Source organism: Malus domestica, chromosome 13 (assembly GCF_042453785.1).
Source record: "Malus domestica chromosome 13, GDT2T_hap1".
Taxonomy (NCBI): Eukaryota; Viridiplantae; Streptophyta; class Magnoliopsida; order Rosales; family Rosaceae; genus Malus; species Malus domestica.
The window spans coordinates 20,588,968-20,615,623 of record NC_091673.1 but is presented as its reverse complement, the minus strand read 5'-3'; the positions used below and the strand labels follow the sequence as shown (position 1 = coordinate 20,615,623).

At 42.6% G+C, this 26,656-nt stretch overlaps 1 protein-coding gene across 1 annotated transcript; it reads right to left on the bottom strand.

Annotated features, from left to right (window-relative positions):
- Positions 1 to 2,415: 2,415 nt before the first annotated feature.
- On the bottom strand, positions 2,416 to 3,897 carry LOC139190856 (uncharacterized). Its single transcript, XM_070811346.1, has 3 exons — positions 3,845 to 3,897; positions 3,576 to 3,733; positions 2,416 to 2,690 (listed from the first exon to the last, which is right to left on the bottom strand). The coding sequence occupies exons 1-3, from the start codon at positions 3,895 to 3,897 to the stop codon at positions 2,416 to 2,418; spliced, it is 486 nt and encodes a 161-aa protein (XP_070667447.1).
- Between the last annotated feature and the right edge of the window lie 22,759 nt (positions 3,898 to 26,656).

Below are 26,656 nucleotides of genomic sequence, written 5' to 3'. Positions count from 1 at the left end.
ATAGCGAAGAAACAGCACTAACAAAGTTTAGACACATAAATTTTGAAGGTCTAGCTACCATATTATTACCCACAAGGGTAAAGGAACAGTACCACTGCTGGATAATTGGAAAGTCCCTGTGTGTCAACCTCCGTGCTTAGTGGCAAGGTAGACTAGCAAACATGCCCAACCTTTACTCACATCCGAGAAAACACTCCCAACAAGATTGCTTACTCCAAAATCGAAGAGGCACCGCCTTCCGAATCTCGAGAGCCAGACTCCCAACATGATTACTTTCTCAAAAATCGAAGAGACACTGCTCCCCGAATCTCGAGAGCCAGACCCCCACCATGATTGCTTTCTCAAAAATCGAAGAAGCATCGTTCTCCGAATCTCGAGAGCCAGATACCACATACCACTTTTTCAAAGTGCTTTGACAGAGTTAAAACATGTGAAGTTGGCAGCTCCCACTACCGTGCTATGACCAAGCAGGGTAAAGGAATAGCATTACTACTTGTTGTTAGGGAGACTCCTATATATGTCGACCTCCATCCCCAACGGACAGGCAGACCTGCAAAAATGCTCAACCCTTCCTCATATCTGAGAGGGCACTCCCAACGAAGCCTTTCGAAATATTCAGCTTTCTTTCCCCCCGATAATACCTCTGCAAACAAGCTATACTAGAGCAAGAATATCTCATATCATCAGGGTTAAAAGCAAGAGTATCCCATATCATGCTTTTTCCCTGTCTTTTCCTTTGGCCTTGTTTTTACCTGCAAGACAAGGAGAAAGAGAGCAATCAGTCAGCACTTGAAATCAAGCTCCCAGCCAGGAACTGACAGCCTGGAACCCCTTACCTGATTACTTACCTGGCATTGCTCTCGAGTACTCATCTTCAACATCTTATGTTGCCAGGGAAGATACCGCATCTGCTTGAGGAACAGATAGGGCAAGTGCGAAGGATACAAGGAAGCATGTGGAGACAAGCGTAACAACACACGTGCCGATCCATCCATTACTCTGTCAAAAGCAAAAGTATCCCATATCAGCAGGGTCGAACGTACTCTAGATTTGATGGACTTGTTTTGACCCTCAAATTCTTCAGTCGGCCTTATACTCTGGAGGAAACCAGAAAACCCTCCAGCTCAGTTCAAGAATAAGCCTGTGGAAAGTTACTTCTTCAAAAGCAAAAGTATCCCATATCATCTCTTTTCATTTTTCTTCTCTTTATCCTTCGTGCTGCTGCAAGATGGGGAGAAGGTGAACAATCAGCCGGAGCTCTGATTGCTTACCTTGTCTGTCACCTCTTTCAGCAAATCCCCTAGCTCGGCGACTTGGGGGACTCCTACTACATGGTTTGTATCGCGCTTGACCAAGCCTTAAACTACAAGTAAGCTTCAAGTGAAATTGATACATTACCTTGTGCATCTCCACCAATCAAAGATACCACCCCTGGATGGAGGAAGAGTACTTCCAGAGAAGCTGCCACATCTACCTATGAGACAGATAAGGCAAGTCAAGATGATACCACACTCCGATACTTAGAAGTTTCGTGATTACGAGATCATTCTCCCACAATATTTCCTAATGTCATTTGTACTCTAATGTCATTTGTACTAAATCATTCACTTGTACTCACTAAAGGAGAGCTTGAACCTATGTACTTGTGTAAACCCTTCACAATTAATGAGAACTCTCCTATTCCGTGGACGTAGCCAATCTGGGTGAACCACGTACATCTTGTGTTTGCTTTCCTATCTCTATCCATTTATATACTTATCCACACTAATGACCGGAGCAATTTAGCGAAGATCACAAAAAGCGACCGTTTTCGCTACCTAGGAGCTATCTTACAAGAGAACGGAGAATTAGATGGAGATCTCAACCATAGAATACGAGCTGGATGGATGAAGTGTAAAAGTGCATCCAGCATGTTGTGTGACCGTCGTAGGCCACTGAAGCTCAAGGGAAAATTTTATAAGACGGCAATAAGGCCAGCGATGTTGTATGGCACAGAATGTTGGGCGGTGAAACATCAACACGTACACAAAATGGGTGTAGCAGAGATGAGGATGCTTCGTGGGATGTGTGGGCACACGAGAAATGATAAGATTGAGAATGAGGATATCCGAGGTAAAGTAGGAGTAGCCGAAATTGAAGGAAAGATGAGAGAAAATTGGTTCCGGTGATTTGGACATGTGCAAAGAAGGCCGACTGACGCTCCGGTTCGAAGATGTGACTACGGGACAGAGGTTCAGGGCCGAAGGGGTAGAGGAAGACCTAGGAAAACTTTGGAAGAGACTCTAAGAAAAGGCTTAGAGTACTTGGATCTAACGGAGGACATGACACAAAACCGAGCGCAATGGCGTTCTAGGATTCATATAGCCGACCCCACTTAGTGGGAAAAGGCTTTGTTGTTGTTGTTGTTGTTGTAGACTACAGGGATTGCTCGAACTTGCCTTTCCCCTGGATTTCTTGATTCGTTGAAGCTGGTGCCATAGCGGCTCTGCTCCCAAGAAGATCAGCCAATGAAGGTGAACGCAGAAGTCTTTGAGAAGTCGCGGCAGACGAGAGGAACGCTTTATCGTCTTCCTCATCACGATCTCTATCCCTGCCTTGAGTGGATAAAGACAACCCTTCAACTTGAAGTGAAAGCTCCTCTTCCCTAATAATATGGAAAATGCGCCTCACGATGTTCCCAATAGCAAGCTCTGCAGTCCACCCCCATGTCAACATGATCATTATATAATTTATAACGAAATAACAAAGTATTAGCTATATAACTAATTGCACAAGTTCTCATGTATATGAACAAGACTTGGGGCAAACTCAGAATGCTAACCTCTGAATTCCGCTACCTAATTTATATGTATCATTCTGTCATCATTAGACATAACCCAAAATCTATATGTAAATTTTGATGAGACTGAGAACCTATATAATTTGAAAATTACTAATGTACTATATTCAATTTCCAACTATAAGAGTAATACAATTGCTAGCAATCAAATATGTTATCCTTAATCAGCACATTCTGACACAAAAGTTCAACGAATTAATTATACTACTTTGACTGTTAATTATAATAATTCAGATGCACAGTTTGACATGAAGTCAAGCAAGAGAATATTAATCATGTTAAATACGTCAACTAATATGACACAAGAGTCGGTTGGCTAATCAGTCACATCCGCACCTAGTACTCACCATTAGGGTTTGTATGAGAGAATTTTCATATCAACTAATACATTGAACTACTTGCTAGAAGATGAGACGACAAAATTAAATGATGATGTCACCTAAATCAACATGACTACGAGAATATTGCATCAAGGCGCAATTTGTTTCTCCAGTTGAGAATATCTACACGCTAGGTTCTTGGTAAGTGTTTTATTACTCATGTATCTAGTGTTCTTTAATCCATGCCCCTAGGGATTCATATACATCTTCTTAATTGAAAGCTTGGTACGATTTACTCTACTACATGAAAAGTTTTGATACAGGATCGATAAATCCAGTAAAATCCCAAAAAAAATTATCACAAAGCTGTGGAGAACAACTAAAAGCGTATGCCTAAAACAAAATAAAGGACATACCAACAGGATTAGCAGCAATAAGCCGCTGGCCAACGCCTCTTACCGCCGCAATAAGAGCAGCTGCCTGGTTTGTAGGTGATGGCAACTTCTGTGCCGATATAACTGTCCGAAGCAATTCTGCCGTTAGCCGAGCAGTCTCCCGTGAACCCTCGACTTTCCTGCCATCGCAAAAATCCATAAACAGCCGTAACAAAAGAAAACGAACAGCAACAGCCACACAAAGAAAAAGGCACATGCATGCATAGATACACACGTATAGTAAAACTCACCGCTTCCGGAGACTGGTAGCAAGCTCATTCACGAGACCTTGGACGTCCGCCATAATTAAACCAAACCCTAAAAGAAAAAAGATAACAAGAAAAGAAATAGAGAGTCAATTGATTTAAGAAGGAACAGATTATTTTTGGCGTTTGTTTTTCTTTTGGAAAGAAGGAGGACGAGATCGTAACTGTTACCTCTGTAGGGGGATTGTAGTCTTACGAATTGTGAGAAGGTGACTTTGTTTTTACTACACAAGTACCCAAAATAATTTGCTTGTTTTATTAGCACTCCACATAATGTTGAATGCATCCCACATTAAAATTTAATATTAAGTGGGTTATGTAACTTACTATGTAATGACAATTTCGACCTTATGAGGTATAAAGAAAATAAGAAATTTCTAAATACACCCCAAATTACTTTTAACGTATTATTTATCTTCTTCAATTATTAAAAACCCTCTCACCCTCCACTCCATTGTTGAATAAAATTCTAACTATTGAAACTATAAACATGTTGATTGAGAAAAAAAATTAACGAATCGAACACGATATCATTATTTCGGAAGCTTCACATGAGGTAAAATTTCATATTTGTCATTGTTTTAATTATTCAACGACATCAGTAATTATTTAAGCCTGCTTTTGCTTTCCATGCTACCCAATTTCATAGGAGGCCAACCCAGTAACGCCTTTTCCGTTCTTATTCATCTTCTGGGGTTTACTTTTGCTCTGTTAGGTTCCTCCTAGTTGCCAATTTTTAGCAAAAATCTTTTTCTGTTAGCAAAAAGCTCAAGAGACTGTTGACCCTAAAAACTACCAAGCCTACGTGGCACACAAGCCGAGTAATCTATAAGCTAACTACATCCCTCGGTTGAATGCGGAGCGTGCCAACTCGTCGGCTGAGCTCGGCCGAGGAGTAAAATTTGTTGATGTTGCGTTGGGTGCACGGCTGACTTCTGCGTCTTGCGATTGCGACCGAGGAAGGAACATGTCTCGACCTCTTAGGTTCTCGAACCTGAAGACAAGGCTACTATTCTTACGAAGTTCACAAATCGTCACCGTTGGATTCTGTCACAATGATGGTATTCGTCAGAGTAAACTCATGCCGAATCGACACCAAAGTGTAAGGGCACAAATACTCAAAGCGGATATATGTCTTAACAATAAACGTGGTTCGACCGTCGGAATGCCGAACTCTAAATCCCACTTAAGAGTATCCAATCATAAACTAACTCGGCATGCAATGTGCCGAGCCTAATAAATTGTAACACCTCACTTCGCCGAGAAGGCTAATGAGATGACCTCGACCAACAAGGATTTTCGGAAATCCTTCTCGATCAAGACTTAGATAGATAACCAGTCACCCTCGACGCAGTGTTATCTATGCCGACTAAATATGCTGCGAGACTGGATGGTTCTACGGTGACAGTGTTATCTATGCCGACTGAAGATATCACCGGTTGCCTTCACAGTGCTGTTTATCCAAACTGAAGGTGTGTTGGCGAAAAAAGAAAAGGAAAAAATCTCAAGGTTGTTGAGAGAATTTGCACAGGGCAGTTGTGTGTTGAATTGGAGGGGATCTTGAACGATGCACAGCCTCTTTTATTTATAGCACCAGGCACTTTCTAGACCGAGTTACAACCCTACTTGGATTAGGATTTCTTCTTCTCATCAAACACCATCTCGACCAGTCCTATTTTCACTATGACTTTGAACCCAGTCCTTTATCAAACTGGATTCACTTCTATCCATGTCTTGCCGATACTCCTTATTGCGCCAGGATTCAATTACTCGTCTCGCAGCATGACTTGACCGACCTAGGTTAGGAAGCCCATGAACTAAATGATCCACAGTAACCTTTTTGTATGGCCTTCCGGGCCGAGATGTCATCTCAGCCCAAACCGATATTTTGGGTCCAAACATTGCGCCCTCACTTCTGAGGACTTTTTCGGCCTGAAGTCTCTGGCCGAGCCCTGACCTTGAAGAAGCGACACCAAGCTTCGTCTCTCGATGAGCATTTATGAAGCACGATTGCACGATCTTGATCTCGTCAGATATCTCGCCAAGTGTCCTATTCTCAACATGACCTGAAGTGTCCTTTCATCATTACCCACTTGATCCGCAAGATTTTTGAATTCCTCAAGACGTGCGGATGTCCAAACGTCTTCAAATCAATATACATGTCGCCGCATGCCATCATGCAATCTCGATTTGTGAATCTTTCGGTACCCTCGAGATCGTGCGAACACCAAAACGTCCTTTCTTCATAAAAGGACGCCGTCACAATATCATCATGACCCCTTAATCTACGAGTTTTTTTGTTCTTTCTCCTGAGTCTATTAATATTCTCCATCACTCCATCATTATTAGCGATCTTCTTAATCACTATCCCCGTTTGGTCTTCCATTCCACGAGTCTATAAATACCTGTCCTTCTATCATTCATTCTTTATGCTTTCAAATTTTCCAAACTCTCTCTTGCTCAAAGATTAAAAGAAACCCCCTGACTTTATCCCAGAAACCCTTCGAAACCATTTCCAATGGCCTCCTTCATTTCCAAGCTCTCTAAGGAATGCGACAAATGTGGGACAATCATCGATCAGCGCTCAATTAAGACTCTGCGCTTTGAGAGCGATATGAGCACCCCCCACCAAATCCTTGGTCCACTTTTTAAGGATGCAGTACCACCAGCCATTACCGAGCTCTTCAAGGATCAATGTCTAACACCCCTACTGTCAGGGTTTGAATGGTCGAGGTGGGCTTTGGCGAAACCTCAAGGCTCCTGGCCCTCGACCACTGCGACCTGAGCAGCCTGGGTTGCTCGGATGGAAAAGATCTTCGGTGAGCAATGGAAAGCTCTTGGCATTTACGATGCCATTCGTCTTTCATCTATGGAACTCGTCATGGATAAGAAGCTTCTTATGGCAGCCTCAAGCCTATGGTGCTCAGCTACCAACACCATGGTCCTTCCCCTCGGCCCTATGGGCCCACTATCCTTGATATCACCGCGATCTTAGGGACTTTCCCTTTCGGCATCCTAGTTGACGCTACCCTCTCCGGGTACCCGTCGACCATTGACCTGAAGGCTCTTTTCAATGATCGGGCCTTCGAAACGCTGAGCGGAGAGGGCCAAGAACCCTCAAAGGAGGAAGTTCATAAACTTTATAAGAACTTCCTCAACTACAACACTCTCTATCTCCACTTCACCGGCCAAGGGGATGAGAACCTATGGCAAGGGAAACACGAAACATTCATCTTCTACTGGTATAACAAATTTATTTGTTGTACCAATCCAACAAATGCTTGGTCGAGAACATGCCGGTGGCCGAAGCCCTGGCTAGCGGTCACACCCTGGCGCTCAGTCCAGCCATTCTTACCCATCTCCTGCGTTGTTTGGCCAAGATGACCCTTCACAAGATCGACCCACACCAGAGTGGTCCCTTCTAGGTATTCCAGCTCTGGCTGCAGGTTTATTTTGTCACCTTTCGGCCAGAGCTTGCCAGCTTCTCACCTACTAAAACGCTCGGCCTTCAGGTGGCTCCTCGACCAGTACCTCCTCACCAAGTTGAAGACGTGTTCAGATACTTCTTCAGCCTTGATGCCCTTTCCGACGATGAATTCTTGATCTTCCGTCGTCGAGAATATCCTTTGTCGATCAAACTCCCCACATCAGCATGGAGTGCAGATGATGATGCTGATCTTCATCAATCCTAGGGGTCGTTTGTGCTTACCCGTGACCTTCCTCTTAGGTGTGACGTGCACCGAGCAAGTTGGGAAGTATATCACCCCCAATTCACTGGTCGGTAACTCGGCTATCTTCAGGGTTGCCCGGTGCCTCTTCTTACCTCTCACTCCCTGCTGAGTCAATGACGCCTATCTGGCTCTTCAGACAAGAAGTGCAAGGATGCCAAGAAGGAGTTTCAAGAACGGTGCCAAAAATTCCACTTTCGACCAACCGTTCCAGAATCTCTTAGCACTGACACTTTCGGTGATTGGTGGGAAGAGTATACCCAAAACTTTTTTGGTGCTCCGGTCGAAGACGTTCTGAACAAGATCTTCGGCGGTCGACCCAATAAGGCTTCTGCCCCCCAATCTCAAGGTAACGATTTATTTCTACCTTCTTCCTTCGACTTTGATCTCTACTAATTTGCTCTTACTTTCTCAGGTGGTCGGTCACTGAAAAAGGTAGAAGTGGTCGATGCGGCTGCGGCTGGGAAAAAATCGACCATCTCCAAAAGGGCTAAAACTACCGCACAAGCCTTGTTGAGCAAACGACCTCGTCAAGAGGCCGAGACGGCCCTCGACCCCCTTTACCCCGTAAAACGGGTCAAGAAGCTGGCGAGGAAAGGAGAACGGGAGATTCATGTTATCTCCAATCAAACTACGGGAGCGACGACTCCTAGTGTTTCCCCTTCTACCTATGTCGTCCAAGCTTCAACAGAGAAACGGCCAATTCCGGCCAAAGAAACAGCCCATGTACGGCATTCGTTGCTCCACTGGTCGAGGCGCCTGCAACCTTGGGGACAGCTGCTTCACCTATCTTGGAAGAGGCGGTCCCCTCGGCCTAGAAGAAACTTCCTGAAAATCCAAAACCCACGGCAGTCGTTCTAGAAGAGAGCGATAGGAGCGATGAGATTCCATTGACGAGTCACCTTCAACCACGCGATCCGCCTCCCTCTGCGTTAGAGGCAGTTGTCTAAGTCGGCCATTCTGTGGCCGATCATGGCAAACGACCTGCCGTCGAGCCAGAAGCGACGGTGGAAACACCCTTTCATCCGCAGGACCAGGACCTCAACATTCCTTCTCAAGAAGTTACTTCAACCTTCGTAAATACCCCTACCGCCTTTCTTTGGTTACTTTTCTGCCTTAGATCTCTAAACCAGGAAGATACTGAATGTCAAGTGCCTACCCATTCTTTTCATCGAACATTCTACGTGCCGAAGGGTGTTATCTATATTTCTTGGCCGCCTCAGTGGCCATCGAACATAGATAACCTCCATCGGCCGCGTGAACTAAGAAGCAGTCTAAGGCACTGGGCTCGGCCATTAAGTTCTTTAGGTTCGAGTAACGAACCCGAAGATATGGCGGAAGTCTCCTCTCGGCAGGTTTAAAACAAAAACCTTCTTGCTATATTCTTTCATAATTTCCTTGTACTTAACATGATTTTTGTGTGCAACCTTCATGGGAAGTCGAATTTAATGCTCTCTTGTTAAGTACTTCTGGAGCGGCTGGTCCTTCGGCCGCTATGATTGCACCTGCCGATTCAGCTGCTCTGGTTCGGCTATAAGAAGTTTTATCTCTCTCGGTGTCACAAGTCATTGAGCGCAAAGGGCTCGATTCGTTGGGTGCATGCCTAAATGATCTCGGAACAGATGGTCAAATGAGCGACGAGGCTGTCGTTCAGGCGTCGTCCGCCTTGGAGCGAGTTCAGGAATCCTTCAGTATTCTCAAGAACACTTTTCGGGCTGATGATGACTTGAAAACTGCACTGGCTGTTCAGGAAACTCTTCGTCTGAAGATCGATGCCTTAAAGACGAAAGGGGAAGCCCTGGCCGACCTCGACCGTCAAATGGCCGAACTGGCAAAACGAAGGTCGGCCCTTGCTTCTGAGCTTGCGAGGGACTTTAAGTCGGGCGGGAAATCTTGTCTAACCAAATTTGCGGCGAACGTGAAGCGAGTCAAGCAATTGAAGTTAGACAAGAAGAACAGGCACTTCTTGGAACTCTTCTTGGAACTCTTCTTCCTTCATCGCCTTAGAATAATTTGATTGTAAACCATCATATTAATGAAATGAAACAAGCTTTTACTCTTGCATCTCCCATGTGACTGGGTAGTATTTTTTTAAGAACTTTCCATTAATTGGTAATTTGTGAATAATACCGGTTCGATCTCTAAGATGGTATGCCCCCTTACAGAAAACTTTATGGACGACAAACGGTCCTTCCTAATTCGGCGACCATTTGCCGAACCTGGGGTCTTTAATTCCCATGGGTAACACAGTTTGCCAAACTAACTCTCCTTCGCCGAACGTTTTTTGTTTGACTCTTTGATTATAAGCTCGCTCGGCAATTTTCTTTTGTGCCACTAGAAGATTGTAAGCATCAAGCCGATCCTTTTCCAAATCCTCTAACTCTTGTAACATGGCCTGATTATATTCGGCGTTGGACAAACTACTCTGCTCGATCACACGTAAAGAATTTACACTTAACTCGATTTGGTAACATTGCGTCATGTCCATAGGTTAATGCATATGGGGTGGTCCTCGTTGCCGACCGGGGTGAAGTTCGGTATGCCCATAAGGCTTCATTCAATTTTAAATGCCACATGCCAAGTCTTTCTTTTATCATTTTCTCGAGAATACCGATCAAAACCTATTACTTGCTTCGACTTGTCCATTCACTTGTGGATAGTATGGTGTGGACTGCTCAAGCTGAATTTTTAAGCTAGCTGTATAATCTTTTAACCTTTCAGCTATGAAGATTGTGCCATTATCAGTTATGATCGTTTCTGGCACGGCGAACCTGGTCACAATATGTTCCCCCACAAAATCGCAAACCGCCTTGGATGTTAATTTGGAGTATGATTTTGCTTCGACCCACCTAGTGAATTAATTTGCTGCCACGAGTATCCATGCATGTTTTGTTGCTCTAGAAAATGGTGTGATTTTGCCGATCACGTCCATTGCCCATCCTTTGAACGGCCAAGGTTTGGTGACCGAATGAAGTAATTCAGTCGGGGCCCTTTGGATGGGTCCATGAATTTGACACTCGACGCATCTTCGTGCATACTCGATACAATCTTTCAATATGCTTGGCCAAAAGTAACCGTGTCGGCGAAGTAGCCAACGCATCTTGCGTCCTGATTAATGGGCTCCGTAAATTCCTTCGTGTACCTATGTGATTGCTTGGGCGGCTTCTTGCGAGCCGAGGCATAACAGTAATAAACCGTCCTTGTTTTCTCGATACAACTCGTTCTGGTACGAGACGTAGTTTGTGGCGTGGACCCTTGTCTTTCGGTCGTGTTTGCCTCTGGGATCATCAAGGTATTGCATAATTGGCCTTCTCCAGTCGTTTGGTAGCATCTCGACCGCGCAAACATCTACAGGATCCTCCCGTTCCAATAACGAAGGTAAGGACATTACCCGTGTACGGATGACTTGGTCGCGCTAAAGGACTTATTGATTAACCAAAGCCTGATACGATTGCCTTAAAACGGGTATCATCGGTCCACTCTTGCCCCCTAGGAGTTGTGCTCTAGAGGCTATCTGAGCGAGTTAGTCTGCGACGGTGTTCCGTCCACAGGAAATATGATTGAACGTGATACCGTCGAATGACTTGGCCAAGTAACTGGCCATCATGTGATAGGGCACCAGAGTACAACTCATGCACCAAAAAGTTCCATTAAGTTGGTTAATCACAAGCTCCGAATCACCGAAGACGAGGACGCGAGCAATGTGCAAAGCATGAAGTACGCTAAGGCCGATAACAAGGGATTCGTACTCGGCCTGATTGTTGGTACAATCGAAATCCAACTTGAGGGAAAAAAACCAACGGTGTTGGTGTGGAGACTGGAGTACGATCCCCACACCGGCCGATGTGGACGTGCTAGAACCATCGAAATACATCGTCCAATAATTGTCACGTGCTTCCACCATTCCGATTTCAACATCGGTGCCCCCGAATCCATATAGAGAAGGGTTGTGGGCTAAGAAATCAGCAAGCGCTTGTCCTTTGACGACTTTTTATGGGACGTACTGCAAGCTAAACTCCGATAGTGCCAGTGTCCATTTCCTGATTCGGCCTTTGACTATTAACCAAGTAAGCATATATCGAATAACATCTGTCTGGGCGATGACCTGTGTAACGGATTAGAGCATATAATGTCGAAGTTTTGATGCGGCGAAGAACAAAGCCAAGCAAAGCTTCTCAACTGGTGAATAATTGATCTCTGGAGGATTGAGGTGTCGGCAGAGATAGAAAATAGCTTGTTCTCGCCCAGCGTCAGTATCTTGAGTGAGGAGGCAACCGATGGATTCGTCGGCTGCAGAAATGTAAAGCTTAAGGGGTTTATCACGTCCAGGCGATACGAGGACGAGTGGAGTTGCAAGGGCAACCTTGAGTTGTGTGAAAGCCACTCGATGTTCTTCACGCCACTCAAACTTATATGAGTCCTTAAGTTTCAATAGTGTAGAGAATGCCGTCATTTTGCCAGCGGAATTAGCTATGAATCGGCGAAGAAAATTTATTTTCCCGAGCAAAGACTGGAGTTGTTTTTTGGTCGTTGGTGGTGGGGCGTCAATAATTGCACGGGCTTTGTTCGCATCGACCTCGATGCTGCGATGGTGGACAAGAAAACCTAAGAAATTACCGGCCGACACGCCAAATGCGCATTTAGCCGGGTTCATCTTAAGGTTATGTGGTTGCATGCGAAGGAAATTTACCGAAGATCATCAATATGCGTTCGGTGACTTTTTGATTTGACCACAACGCCATCAATATATACTTCTATGGTAGTGCTGATCAGGTCATGAAAAATGGTATTCTGAAATTGGCATGGGATATGCATCTTTAGGTATTGCCATATTCAAATTTTGAAAATCAATGCAAATACGTAGGGCCCTATTTTTCTTGAGCAATGGTACGATATTCGCCAACCACTCGACGTATCGAGCGGTTCGAATAAACCCGGCATTTAACAGTCGAACAATTTCATCTTTTATGCCGAGCTGTACTTCGGTCGAGAATCGGCGAGGAGGTTGTCGAACAGGCTTACAACCAGGTTTGATACGTAATTCATGTTCGACAAGGGTCCGGTCGAGACTCAGCATCTCATGATAACTCCAAGCAAAACAATCTTTAAACTCATGAAGCAATTGATGGAGTTCCACTTTCATGGCATGGGGTAATAACGCACTAATAAATAGGGGTCGAGGATCATCGGTCGTTCCAACATTTATTTCCTCTAGATGATCCTTAACTTGGGGTCAGCTGTCGTCGAGCTCGGCCAGTGCGACCTGAACTTTATCCAACGATAGTACCGGGCCGTTATCCTCTTCGGCCAAAAATTTGATTAAGTTGATGCCCGAATGCGGGTGCTTGGAAATAGCATACCAATGGGCCAGCAAGCGTTCCATCGTGGATGAAACCACGGCCCGACGCCTCTCGCTTTTGATGTCAATCATCAGTGGTCGGGAACAAATTGGCCAAACCGAGTATCGCCGAATCCTGGTGGACAGTCTCGGCGCCTACCTCGATGGCTTTCTGAACTGAGATCCGAGTCGGCCGTCCATCTTCATTAAAACCTTGTAGGGTAATATAGCCGACGTGATCATCATAATAGCGGGCCTGAATCATGTTGGTTTCAAATGGCTGAGTATCGGCTGGGTGGACCACGACCGATTTGCCATCCCAAAAAATAAGGACTTGGTATAACGAAGAAGGAATGCAATTCGTTTAATGAATCCAATCCCTACCGAGCAAAGCATTATATTCGGTGTTGAAGTCAAGGATAAAAAATGCGGTCATGTGATTGCGACCTGCGATGCTTACCTCTAGAGGGAGTACTCATTTGGTCTGAGACTTGTCACCAACAAAGCTACTCATGGTTATTCCTGAAGAAATGAGTTCGTCGGTGGATCGTCGTAATGCTTTCATGACGGATACAGGCATGATATTAATTATTGCTCCGCAATCGACGAAAATCTTGGAGATTGGGTAGCCTTCAATATGGGTCGTGACATACAACGGTTTTAAATGTTGAAGATTAGTCGAGGAAGAACAGGGAAACAAGATGTCTAAGGCTATTTTAAGTTTATCGTCGCTGTTAGTTGACTCGTCTTCAGCAGTAGTGACGAAATCAACTTGTGTTGCCTCCTCAGTGACCACATCACCGTCCAAGGAACTTGGTTGGTGTGTAGTTAGCTGAAATTCGGCAGGAAGAACATGGACCATGCTGATTTCCATGTTTTCAAGGACTGAAGGTCCCATTGAATCCTGGTCGTCATCTTCCGGAGTAGTGAGAACTATATCATCATGTGTCGGAGCATTCGCGACCAGCTCGCTGTGTGTCTCAACATATTCAGGCGCTTGTGCCATGCAATCCGACACTGTATCCTGTTGACTGTCGTTTTCAGGCTTGCATGCATCTGGTGTCAAACTCTGCTCCTTCCGTATTTTGCAAGCTCATTCCTCATAGGCGATCCGGGCATTCCTGGTGTCCAGGTAAGCGTCCAGATGTGCCACCCGCTCTGTCTCATCGGCTGTTAAGCCGAACAAGGATACGACCGAAAAAACTTCGAAGTGATACCAAAGGTGTTGAAGGTCTTCAAGAGAAAAAGGGAGTTCGGCTGTGTCAATATCCGTGTATGGGTCGACCTCGAAGCCGAGAACCCTAGCCTCTCAAATGTGCTGGAATCTGGCTTTCATTGCTGGATCAGTGGTTTTTTGGATGATCTACTCAGCATCGGGGCAAGTTAATGCCAGGTCAAGAGCTTCTTAGCAGGCCTTCGACAACCCATACAAGTCGTTGGCGGAATATTTCTTGTGAAATTCTTTCATATATTCCAATGATTCACCGAGGAATGGAGGGTGCAGATTCCGCCAAACTCTGATTAGTGGTTCTTTCAAAGGTAACGGGGGCTGTTTGTTTTCGGCATCTTTCCCAAAATGCTCGAAACGAGCTTTCATTTCCCCGGGCCTAAGAAGAAGTTTGATGCGCTTCTCGGCTGCTTCAATGGTAACTTCGAAATCCCGATTAGTTTCCTTCTCGACCTGTAATTCAGCCATGATTGTTGGGGTTGGCCGATCATCTCCACTTCCTGCTGTCTCTTTCGGCTGCCATTTAGTGGCCAAAACAGGCTGGGCAGCTTGTCGTCGAGCCAAGCAATTTATACGATGACATCGACGTTTCTGAGATTTGGATAGCGCAGTATACATGCCGGTGGGAGAATTGTAGTTGTACCAACGTTGGTCACGTGGTTCAGGTGGCCTAAAGGTTTTTTGATTTGCTGATGAGCTCGAACTACTAGAATTGCGGGAATTATAGTCCTCGTTGTAAAACGATACGTCAAAATCAAGGCGTCGTCTGACCGATATATGATCGGATGATATTTATATATATTTTTACTTCGAATTCACTCGTCTTTTCTTAGTTAGTTCCTTATATTTTTGAGCTATTTACGTTATTTTTGTGTTTATAGGATTTGTTATGCAAAGAAAATAAAAATAGAACAAGTGAAATTTTATGTAATAAATTCGTCAAGAGCAATTTAAATTACAATATTGCTAACCCATTGTGACGCTAATTGATAAACCAATATTTAAACTATATATTTTATCCTTTTATATTTCTTTTCTTGTCTAATTTAATAGGAAGCTTTAAGTATTTATGATACTTTTGATTTATTGTGTTTGTAGGAGAAGAATAGGGGAGTAAAGTAGAGAGAGGCTGGCGCATGAGGGGAGGCTGCCCTTTGGCAGCTGAAAAGAAAAAAATAAAAAAAATAAAAGAAAGAAGAAAAGAAATGAAAAAAAAATATAAAGAAAGCTAAAGGAAAGAAGGATCCAAGGTGGAAAACGTGGGATTAAGCAGAAATAAAGGGACAGCTATGGAACAAGGAGAATCCAAGGCATGTTAGAAAAGGAGCTGTAGAGAGGATTGGTCAGCACAGGTAATGAAAGCAGGTGAAAGAGAGAGTAAAAAGAATAAAATAATGAGGAGTGGGCTGCCTTTGGCAGCTGTGAGGATAGCTGGAGAAAACGTGCGTGAGGATGATGATGCTCTGGCATCTGTAGGAGAGACAGCGAGACAGTTACAGAAAGTAAGGAGGAATAAAAAAAAGAAAGAAATAGAATAAAAAAGGGGAGTGAGACAGGTGCAGGAGGGGGGAGCTGCCCTTTGGGCAGCTCGCAGAGACGCAGGTCTTGGAGCGGAAACAAGGCAGCACAAATAGAGCAGAAGGCAGAAGCTGCCCTTTGGGCAGCGTGAAGCTGCGGAGAGAAGGGAAGTGGGGAGCTGGAGAATGGGCGCTGCCTTTGGTAGCGAGGTCAGAGAAGAAATCAGCGCGAGGGGAGAGAATTGCAGGCGCAGGAACGAGAAACCAACGGCACAGAACGCTACCCTTGGCAGCGTGGGCACAAAAGCAACAGATCACCTTCTTTCGGTTTAATCTTTTCAAACTTCTATTTTATTTTTGTTTTAATAATATGTAACTAATTTATTTTGGCTAGAGGTTAATTCAAAGCCATGATTATATCTGTAATATGAATTGATTACCTTCGGTTGTGATTTCATAAGTTGTGATTTCAATTTACTTATCTGTTCGTATAAAAACTGATTTGTGTATGTTGGTTGAGAGTGCACGCTTAATTTACATGCTTGAATTTGATGCTAGAATATAAGTGAATTTCACCTAATCGTTATGAACTTATTTTCACAAGTAGTAAAGGTTGCTAGTCACAATCACGTTAAGTAAATTCTTGGCAAGAGTATCATGCTTTTCATAGTTACGAATGCCTCGTCAATGCTTATAGTTTTCACAAAGTTTAATGATCTTTGATTGTATCTCTATTGTGCTTTTCACGTAGGGGACTTTTGAAGAATGTTTTGAATTGTTGTATGCGTTTTCCCGTCCAATTCAATAACTTAAGGAAAACTTGAAGATTAAAAAAGTGCTGTTCACGGTTAATCTGAAGTGTTGAGATTCACAATTTATTAAATGAACAACTGGAAATCATTTTGTATGCAAGTATAACATGTGTGGAGAAGAACCCTCTAGTTAGTCCGTCATTTATCATTTTACCTTAATTTTATGTTTTTGTCAATTCTGTAATTTAATTAAGTTTAATTTACTTTTCATCAAAACCAAACACCCATCCATTATTAAATTATATTATTTATTTAGTTTTCTTTATTGTTAGTCTTTTAATTTAATTTCCGTCCATTTCAGTTCCTAGTGTTTAATTTAATTGTTTTCATTATTTTGAGTCATTTTAAGTGTGTTTCGAGTTATTAGAGTTTTTAGCCTAGTTTTGTGTCCTTGAGTCTTATTTAATATTTTTAAGTTAATTTAATAGATTAGCAATCCCTCCTAATCCCCGGCCTAGAACGATACCCTACTTACATCTATACTACAATTGTCAAAAAGAGGGTTTAATTTGTGTGCTTATATATTTTGCATCAATATATGACCATCTGTTTGTTTCCTTGGGCTGAGCCTGTCGAATACTTTCTGGCGCTGGCCTTCACTAGGTTCCTTTGAAGGTTTTGCTGTAATCACTGATTGGTGTTGTGATGTCGGCATCTGCATCGGAGGCAGTTTCCTCTTGGGCTCGGTTAATACAACGCGTGCCTTACAATTGCTACACAGAACTATCGGCCCGCCATTTCCATCTTCGCTGGAGTCTGACATGGACTTGACTATGGCAGGTCCTAAGAGTTCGGTGGGTGGTGCATTAGAAAACAAGTCGATCTTAAGTCGATGTTAGGAACCTTTCTTTAAGATCTGTGGTACTATTGGCCCGCCATTTTCTTCGTTGTTATAGTTTGACATTGGTTCAACTATGGCCGGTCCTGCTAGCTCGGTAGGTGGCGCGTTGGAAAATAGATTGATCTTGAGTCGAGGCTGGGAGCTTTGCTTTCGAATGTGTTGTACTGGGGTAAATTCGACCTTCTCTTTTCCATTGCTCTTGGGCAAACGGGCATCTACCATGCCGACTGTCGTTGAAGGGAATGGATCTGTATCAACCGTCATGCATTTTTCAAGAAACTTTAGCTTGCCTTTGTCAATCCAGCGCTGGATATCATCACGAAATATGACACAATTGTTTGTTGCATGCTTTGTCGAGTTATGGTATTTGCAATATGTCCTTCCTTTAAGTTCTTCGGCCTTGGGAATATTATGCCCTGGCCGAAGTTTAATGATCTTCGTTGATAGCAATTGATCAAAAATTGCTTCGGCCTTTGTGATATCAAAGGTATAAACTTTTGATGTTTTTGCTGTTTCTTCAGTGGCCGAGCAGGTTTTGACCTCTTTGGAATTAATTTGAGTCAATGCCTTGCACACGTATGGTTTATCTATTACTATCTCAGCCGCGTCCACGCTGACGTACTGAGATTCCTCACCTTCGGTCGACACGTAATTGACCATAGGGTTTTTGGAAATCGTCCCTCAAGATAGGGGTTTCGACATCTTCTCTTCTCGGAGCAAATAGTATTGCTCGATATGCTGGGCTAATTCATACATATCCCGAAAGTTTTCCCCCAAAAATTTCTTTTTGTATTCTACATCGAGTCCATTCAAAGCAAGTCTAACAAACTCGACTTCAGGGAGAGGTACTCGGCACCAATTCCTTGCCGATTTAAATCTGGTAAAATAATCCATTGGTGACTCATCAGACACTTGAGCCATCCTTACCAACGAAGAAACTGACATTTCCATCCCTGGTCGATAAAATTGCTCGTGAAATCTCTCGACCAATTCCTCCCAGCTTTGGTTGGAATTAGGTGGAAGGTTGATATACCAGGAAAATGTTGAACCTGTCAATGAAAAGTTGAACAGCCGCAGCTTGTGAAAATCACTGTTGACATCTCCGCATTGCGCGGTGAAACGAGCCACATGTTCTAATGAGGATAAAGACGATTCTCTAGCCAAAAGACTAAAATCTGGAATTTTGAAACCTTTAAGATATTCGAACCTGTTTGGGCCGAGTATAGAATCATTCTCGGCCCGGAAGGCCTTTCGACAAGGGTACCATGGATCATTTAGTGTGTGGGCCTCCAAACCTAGGTCGGTTAGGTCATGCTGCAAGATAAGTCGAGTCCTAGCGCAATAAGGAGTCTCGGCAGGATTAATAACCCGAAAGTGAATCCGGCTTGATAAAGGACTAGGTTCATAATTATAGTGAAAATAGGACTGGTCAAGTTGGTGTTTGATCAGGAGAAGAAGACTTAGTCTGAGTAGGGTTTTAACTCAACCTTAAAGGTATCCAGTGCTATAAATAGAGGAGGCTGTGCATCATTCAAGGCTCCTCCAATTCAACACACAACTGCCCTGCGCAAACTCTCTCAACAACTTTGAGATTTTTATTTTCTCTTTTCACTGACACATCTTCCGTTGGCATCAACAGCACTGTGAAAGCAACCGGTGATATCTTAAGTCGGCATAGATAGCTCTGTCGTCGTAGAATCAGCCGATCTCGCAGCATCTTCCGTTGGCATCAACAGCACTGCGGCGAGGACGGTTGGTTACCTATCCAAGTCTCGGTAGAGAAGGATTTCTGAATCCTTATTGATTGAGGTCATCTCATTAGCCTTCTCGGCGAAGTGAGGTGTTACAGTTTACTGAGCTCGACGCATTGCATGCTGAGTTATTTTATGATTGGATACTTTCAAGTGGGATTTAGAGTTCGGCATTCAAATGGCCGAACAACGTTCACTATTAAGACTTATATTTGCTTTGAGTATTTGTGCCCTTACACTTTGGTGTCGATTCAGCGTAAGTTTACTTTGACGAATAACATTACTGTGACCGAATCCGACGACGACAATTCGTGAACTTCCTAAGAATAATAGCCTTGTCTTCAAGTTCGAGAACCCAAGAGGCCGAGACGTGTTCCTTCCTAGGTCGCAATCGCAAGACGCAGAAGTCAGCCGCACGCCCAACTCAACATCAACAAATTTACTCCTCGGCCGAGCTCGGCCGACGAGTTGGCACGCCCCGCATTCACCGAATGACGTAGTCAGCTTATAGATTATTCGGCATGCGCGCCACATAGGCTTGGTAGTTTTTAAGGTCAACATTTTGGCACGCCCAGTAGGACCCAGTGCTAAACTACGAAGTTCATGCCAATTGAAACGCGATCGGTAAAAAAGAAAACAGTTATGGGAAAGTCAACAGCCGATTTGCCAATTCAGAACATAGGATAAAGTATGCCGCATGCGTAAAATCCCATTAGCGCCGTGATACCTGAGTCCACAAGCGTGATTCGTCGAGAAAGGGAAGTTAATCTCGGCGGTCAGTTGCGCAGTCTTGAAGTCCCTTACAGGAACACCTGCATTCTCACTGAAGGGATAGTGGAGGATTGTGACGAGGATGGTGGCGAGGGAACTGATCCACCAACAAGATCGTTTCTTCGCAAACGACTTGACGAGCAATCTCGGACGGTTGACCAAACGTTTAGTCGAGGAATCGATAAACTTCATGACGTGATACGCAATACTAGTGAGGCACAAACCAGATTACTCGAAATACTGGTTAGTAAGGTCAGCGACGGTAGGTCTTTCAATCTTGCCCAGCACTTGCCACCAAAAAATAATCTATTACCAATTGCACTGGCCGAGTCAACCCCTGTTCGACTCAAACCAATTAACTTGGAAAAAGGAGGAGGATCAAATAGTAGGTCGGACGGATCCAACCAGCGGGCGGAGGCAACATCCGTCGATATGACTGAGGTCCAACGGATGATCGATTCGGCCATGAAGAAAGTTCCCTAAATTTATACATCCGTATCCGGCTTATGTGGAACAGTTCGAATACCCTAGAGGTTTCAAAATCCTGGATTTTAGCCTTTTCGCCGGAGAATCATCCTTATCCTCGTTGGAACATGTGGCTCGTTTCACCACGCAATGCGGAGATGTCAATAGCGACTTTCACAAGCTGCAACTGTTCAACTTTTCACTGACCAGTTCAGCATTTGCTTGGTATATCAACCTCCCACCGAATTCTGTCCAGAGCTGGGAGGAGTTGGTCGAGAAATTTCATAAGCAGTTTTATCGACCAGGGATGGAAGTGTCAGTATCCTCGTTAGTAAGTCAAGCATCCGACGAGTCACCAATGGATTATCTTACCATATTTAAATCAACCAGGAATTGGTGCCGAGTACCTCTCCTTGAAGTCGAGTTCGTCAGACTTGCTCTGAATGGTCTTGACGTAGAATACAAAAAGAAATTCCTGGGGGCAAACTTTCGCGATATGTATGAAGTAGCCCAGCATGTCGAGCAATATGATTATTTACTCCGTGAAGAGAAGATCTCGAAAGCTCCGTCCAGATGGACGATTTACAAAAATCCCACTGTCAGTTATGCATCGACTGAAGGTGAATGTGTTAGCGTGGATGTAGCCGAGATAGTCATAGATAAGCCATACGTTTGCAAGGCACTGACTCAAATTAACTCTAAGGAAGTCAAAACTCGATAGGCCCCTGAAGAAACAATGAAAACGTCAAAAGTCTATACTTTTGATATTACAATGGCCGATGCAATTTTTGATCAATTGATATCAGCGAAGATCATCAAACTTCGGCCTGGGCATAACATTCCCAAGGCCGAAGAGCTTAAAGGAAAGATATATTGAAAATACCATAATTCAAGCAAACATACGACAAATAATTGCGTCGTGTTTCGAGACAACGTCCAAAGCTGGATTGATAATGGCAAACTTAGATTTCCGGAGAAGATGAGTGTTGATACTGACCCATTTCCCACGGCAACAGTAAATATGGTAGATGTGTGCCTACCTAAGGACAAAGGAAAAGGGAAGGCCAAAGCTGTTACGACGCAACGCTTTTTGAATCAGAATTCTCGACCACGTTTCATGGCTGACTTTCGTTCAAACAAACCACCTACAACTCTAACGGGACCCGCTATTGTCAAGCCCATGACAGATTACAGCACTGATGAAGACAGTGGGACGGCAGTTTTATGCAATAAATGTAAAGCAAATGTCAACATCGAGCCAAAGGAAAAGTCCTATCCGCTTATAATGGAACAACCTACAGCCGCAACACAGCAAAAGGTGATCAACGCAGGCTAACATCAAGGGGTTTTTTATAGGCTCGGTCCTAAAGTGAGGGCGGAAGAGACACCTTCAGTCAGACGGCGCCTCGATTTTGATGCTCCGTTTTATGACGAGGATTATTATATACGTAACTCTAGCAGCTCGGAATCATCGCAGAGCCCAAAAACTTTCAAACCTCTCAAACCTCGAGACCAGCGTTGGTATACATATCACTCTTCGAAAGACGTCTGCACTGCACTGTCCAAATCCCAGAAACATCGGCACCAAAGAATAGACTGCATGGCCCGCCGACAGGCAGCCCAAGAAATTTCGGTCCCTAAATGGCGACCGAAGGAAACAATTGCCAACGACGATGAACGACCATCTTCAATGATTATGACAGAGTTGGTTCAAGGGAAACAGCTGGTTAATCAAGATATCGAAACCACGTTTAAAGAGGCTGATAAATGGATCAAACTTCTTCTTCAGCCCGGGGAGATGAAGGCACGCTTCGAGCATTTTAGGCAAGAAACTGAAAGCAAATTACCCCCGCTGATGCGAAATATATAAGCACACAAATTAAACCCTCTTTTTATCAATTGTAGTAAAGTATGTAAGTAGGGATCGTTCTAGGCCGGGGATTAGGAGGGATTGCTAAATCACTTGGAAATTGACTTGAAAACGTGAAAACAAAGTTTAAAACACTAACTAGACTCAAAGAATGCAAAACTAGGCTAAAAACTCTAATAACTCGAAACACACTTAAAATGACTCAAAATAATGAAAACAATCAAATTAAACACTAGGAACTGAAATGGACGGAAATTAAATTAAAAGACTAACAATAAAGAAAACTAACTAAATAATATAATTTAATAATGGATGGGTGTTTGGTTTTGACGAGAAGTAAATTAAACTTAATTAAATTACAGAATTGACAAAAACATAAAATTAAGGTAAAATGATAAATGACAGACTAGCTAGAGGGTTTTTCTCTACACATGACACATATGCAACCTAAATTGATTTTCAGTTGTTCTTTCAATAAATTGTAAATCTCAACGCCCCAAATTAACCGTGAACAGCACTTTTTTAATCTTCAAGTTTTCCTTAAGTTATTGAATTGGACGGGAAAACGCATACAACAATTCAAAACATTCTTCAAAAGTCCCCTACGTGAAAAGCACAATAGAGATACAATCAAAGATCATTAGACTTTGTGAAAACTATAAGCATTGACGAGGCATTCGTAACTATGAAAAGCATGATACTCTTGCCAAGAATTCACTTAACACGATTGTGGATAACAACCTTCACTACTTGTGAATATAAGTTCATAACGATTAGGTGAAATTCACTTATATTCTAGCATCAAATTCATGCATGTAAATTAAGTATGCATCCTTAATCGACATACAAAAATAAGTTATCAATCAAACAGTTAAGCAAATTAAATCACAACTCAGAAATCACAACTGAAGGTAATCAATTCATATTACAAATATATTCATGGCTTTGAATTAACCTCTAGCCAAAATAAATTTAATTACACATTATTAAAAACAGAAATAAAAGAGAAGTTTGGAAAAATTAAACCGAAAGAGGATCTGCTGCGTTCGTGCCCATGCTTGCCCTCTCCCTCGCTGACTTGCTTTCTGTTTATCACCTGGACTGCACTGCCTCACTTCTCTCACTACCGCTGCCCAATGGCAGCCCTCGTGTTCTCTGTCTGTGCTCACAGCTGCCAAATGGCAGCTGTTCCTCTTCAGCCTTATTTCCTCGCCTCTCACTCCCGCGTCTTTTCTGCGCCTCCTGCGCTCTCTGCGAGCTTCTCTCCTTCCTGCGTCTCTGCGAGCTGCCCAAAGGGCAGCCCCTTTCTCCCGCTCCCAGACCCCCCTGTTTCTCTTTTTTTCTTATTTTATATCTTTTTTCTGACCTTCTCAAAGCTGCAAGGGCAGCTTACTCCTTTCCTCCCTCACGCTTTGGATCCCTCCTTTTTTTATTTCTTTCTCCCTCGTATGCCTTTGCTTTCCATACTTTTATTCCCTTTCTTTTTCTTCTTCTCCATCCGTTCCTTTCTTTTCTTCTACAAAACAAAACCATCATGATGATGTTTCAAACATCATCATGACTTATCATTATTATATATATTTTTTAATTTAATTTAAAAGCTGATCTACACAGACAGTTTTGACGAATTTATTACATAAAATTTCACTTGTTCTATTTTTATTTTCTTTGCATAACAAATCCTATAAACACAAAAATAACGTAAATAGCTCAAAAATATAAGGAACTAACTAAGAAAAGACGAGTGAATTCGAAGTAAAAATATATATAAATATGATCCGATCAAATACCCCCACACTTAACTTTTGCTAGTCCTCGAGCAAAACAAAGAAAACTAGAACAAGAAGTAACAAGAAAAACATTAGCTTCCCTCTATGTGACCCTCATAGAATTTCATTCAAGAAAACAAATCATCAAGAACCATAGCTAGCATCAAGGAACTAATCCAAGTTCATCTTCCTAATTCAAATATTAGCAGTAATCTTTGAATCATCCTTGAAGGGTAGTGTGTGAGATAGCCATGCTAATGCAATTTCAAGTTTTTATTTTTAAAAATCATCATATGCAAACTAGTAACATTCTCACGGGATATACACTCAATCACACATGTGTTTAGTTTTAATGTGTTTCGCTCAAAGAATCAAATGTGAAATTTCTACCATAAGCTTGCATAAAGATCACTTCTCCACAATCATAATTGCAAAACTTAAATCAAGAGGACTTTTATTGGATGTAATGAGGCTTAGGGATAAAGTTATTGAAACGAAAGAATAGGAAAACACAAGTTCCAAGCTACATTGCAAGCAATTCTTTTCTTTAGATTTATAAGAACTCAAGCTCTCCAACAATTCTTCTAATACCTCCAATCACACCCTTAAACTGAAACTTTAAAAACTTTTTATTTTCTTCGTATACAATCTTTCTTTTTTTTTTTTTTTTTTTTTTTAATACAAACATGAAATACCCCCACACTTATTCTTTTGCCAAACACCTTCAAAGTACTTCACAAACATTTCTCATAAGACAATCTCGCATTGCTCGCTTGGAAATGGTAAGGAAAAATGTTTCAGGTATAAGGGTAGACATATCTGGTGATAAGAAATAAAAGGCTCAACATACACGGCTCAAATTGGCAATCTAATGATATCATTTTTATTTGGGAAACATGGTTATTTGGGCCATAGTGGTAAACCTAATGCCTCTATCATTTCCAAGTTCATGCAATCAATGACAAACATTTTGAAAGATCGTTATGCAAGTTCTAGAGATGTATCTCACATAAGTTCATCACACATGAAAGAATAGGAGTGTATGAAAAATGCACACACTTTCAATCGGCTCAAAAACTCACATAGGATGTATATGGTCACTAAATTCACATATGAAGCTTTAAGTCATACTTTAGTTTCACATTAACAAGGCTATGTGCATTTGGTTTTTCAAAGATGATCAAACATGTACAAAACTAACAAGAGAATTAGGAATTTCACAAAACACATGTTAACTAAGTTCTTGATGATCATGGTTCGAATTTGATCCAATTATATCATTGGGTCGGGAAACTAACAAAAATCTAATTCAAAACAATAAGGGAAACAAGACAATATTTTTGGATTTTTAAATTTTCCGATTTTTTTTTTATTTTTTATTTTTAAAGAAAACAAAAAGCAACAACACAGAAACAAATGAAATTCTAGAGATTTCTACCCCCACACTTAAACTTGACATTGTCCCCAATGTCAGAAAACACTATAACGCAAATAAAATAAAATAAATAAATAATAAGAAACAAAATAAAGCAATTGGACTGAAAACTTCCCTAATTTGCAGTAAAATCAAGCGATGACCCCCAAGATAAAATTCTGCAATCAACTTCAAGGGTGGAAATAACCAAAAGTTCATGCAAAGAAAAGAAATAATTCAGTTAAGTAACGCAAGAAAATAAAATAATAATAAAAAATAAATAAAAACAATTGCAAACGAAAAATTGAAAATCACGATAAAAGACAATGAAAAGAACTAATAAGTAATCATTGGTCGTGTTTGTTGACTTTCCACAGCTTTCCTCTTGAACAGGGTGACACTTAGCTTTTTACTTGCAAGTGATGATTTGATGATATTGTACGGCGAAGCTTTGCTCTTTGGTGATGTTGCAGTTCCTTATTTGTTCTCCAAGCAGATGTGGCAGCTTCTCTAGTTCTTCAGCTCGGACTCCTTGTGCTGGGTTGATTGTACGAGCTGCATTCTTCTCTGCTTGTTTCTTCTGCACAACGGGCAGGCACGAGGGAGAGGTGTTGGTCTGTTTCTTTCTTCAATCTTTCCAAGTGCCCACCTCTTGCTCTCTTTCTCCTTGTCCTTAGTTGAGGATGAATCAGCACGTTGTCTCCACATGCTTCGAGGTATCATCTTCACTTCCCTTATACGTGAGAGACGAAGCGAAAGCATAAGATGATGAGTACTCGAGAGCAAGAGCTGGCTGGAGAAAGGACAGGGAGAAAGCATGATATGAGATACTCTTGCTTTCAACCTTCATGATATGAAATACTTTTGCTCTGGATGGGTTGTTTGCAGGGGTATCCCAGGGAATGAGGAATACAGTGTGACTCGAGAGGGTTCTTTGGGAATGCATTCTCGGAGATGAAGAAGTGCTGAGAGGGTGTGCCTTTGCTGTGGAAGGCGAAGGTAAATACTTATAGGACTTTTCTTCACAACCGGAACTATTCCCTCACTCATTGTCGGCAGCCGGTGGATGAATGAATAGTACAAATTACGCGCTTTCTGACAAAGCTGCCCGTAATTTCCGCAAAGCTGATTCCTCATTGATATCTGGAATCGGCGCTTCGAGCTCTGAGCATCGTCGATTGTAGAGGTAGCATGTGACACGTGCGGATAAATCTGGAAAAGAAGATTTGCCCGTGGGTTGAAGCCCAGCTTTTGAGAAAGCTAGCGTGTCTTTGACTGTTGAATTTCCCTCTT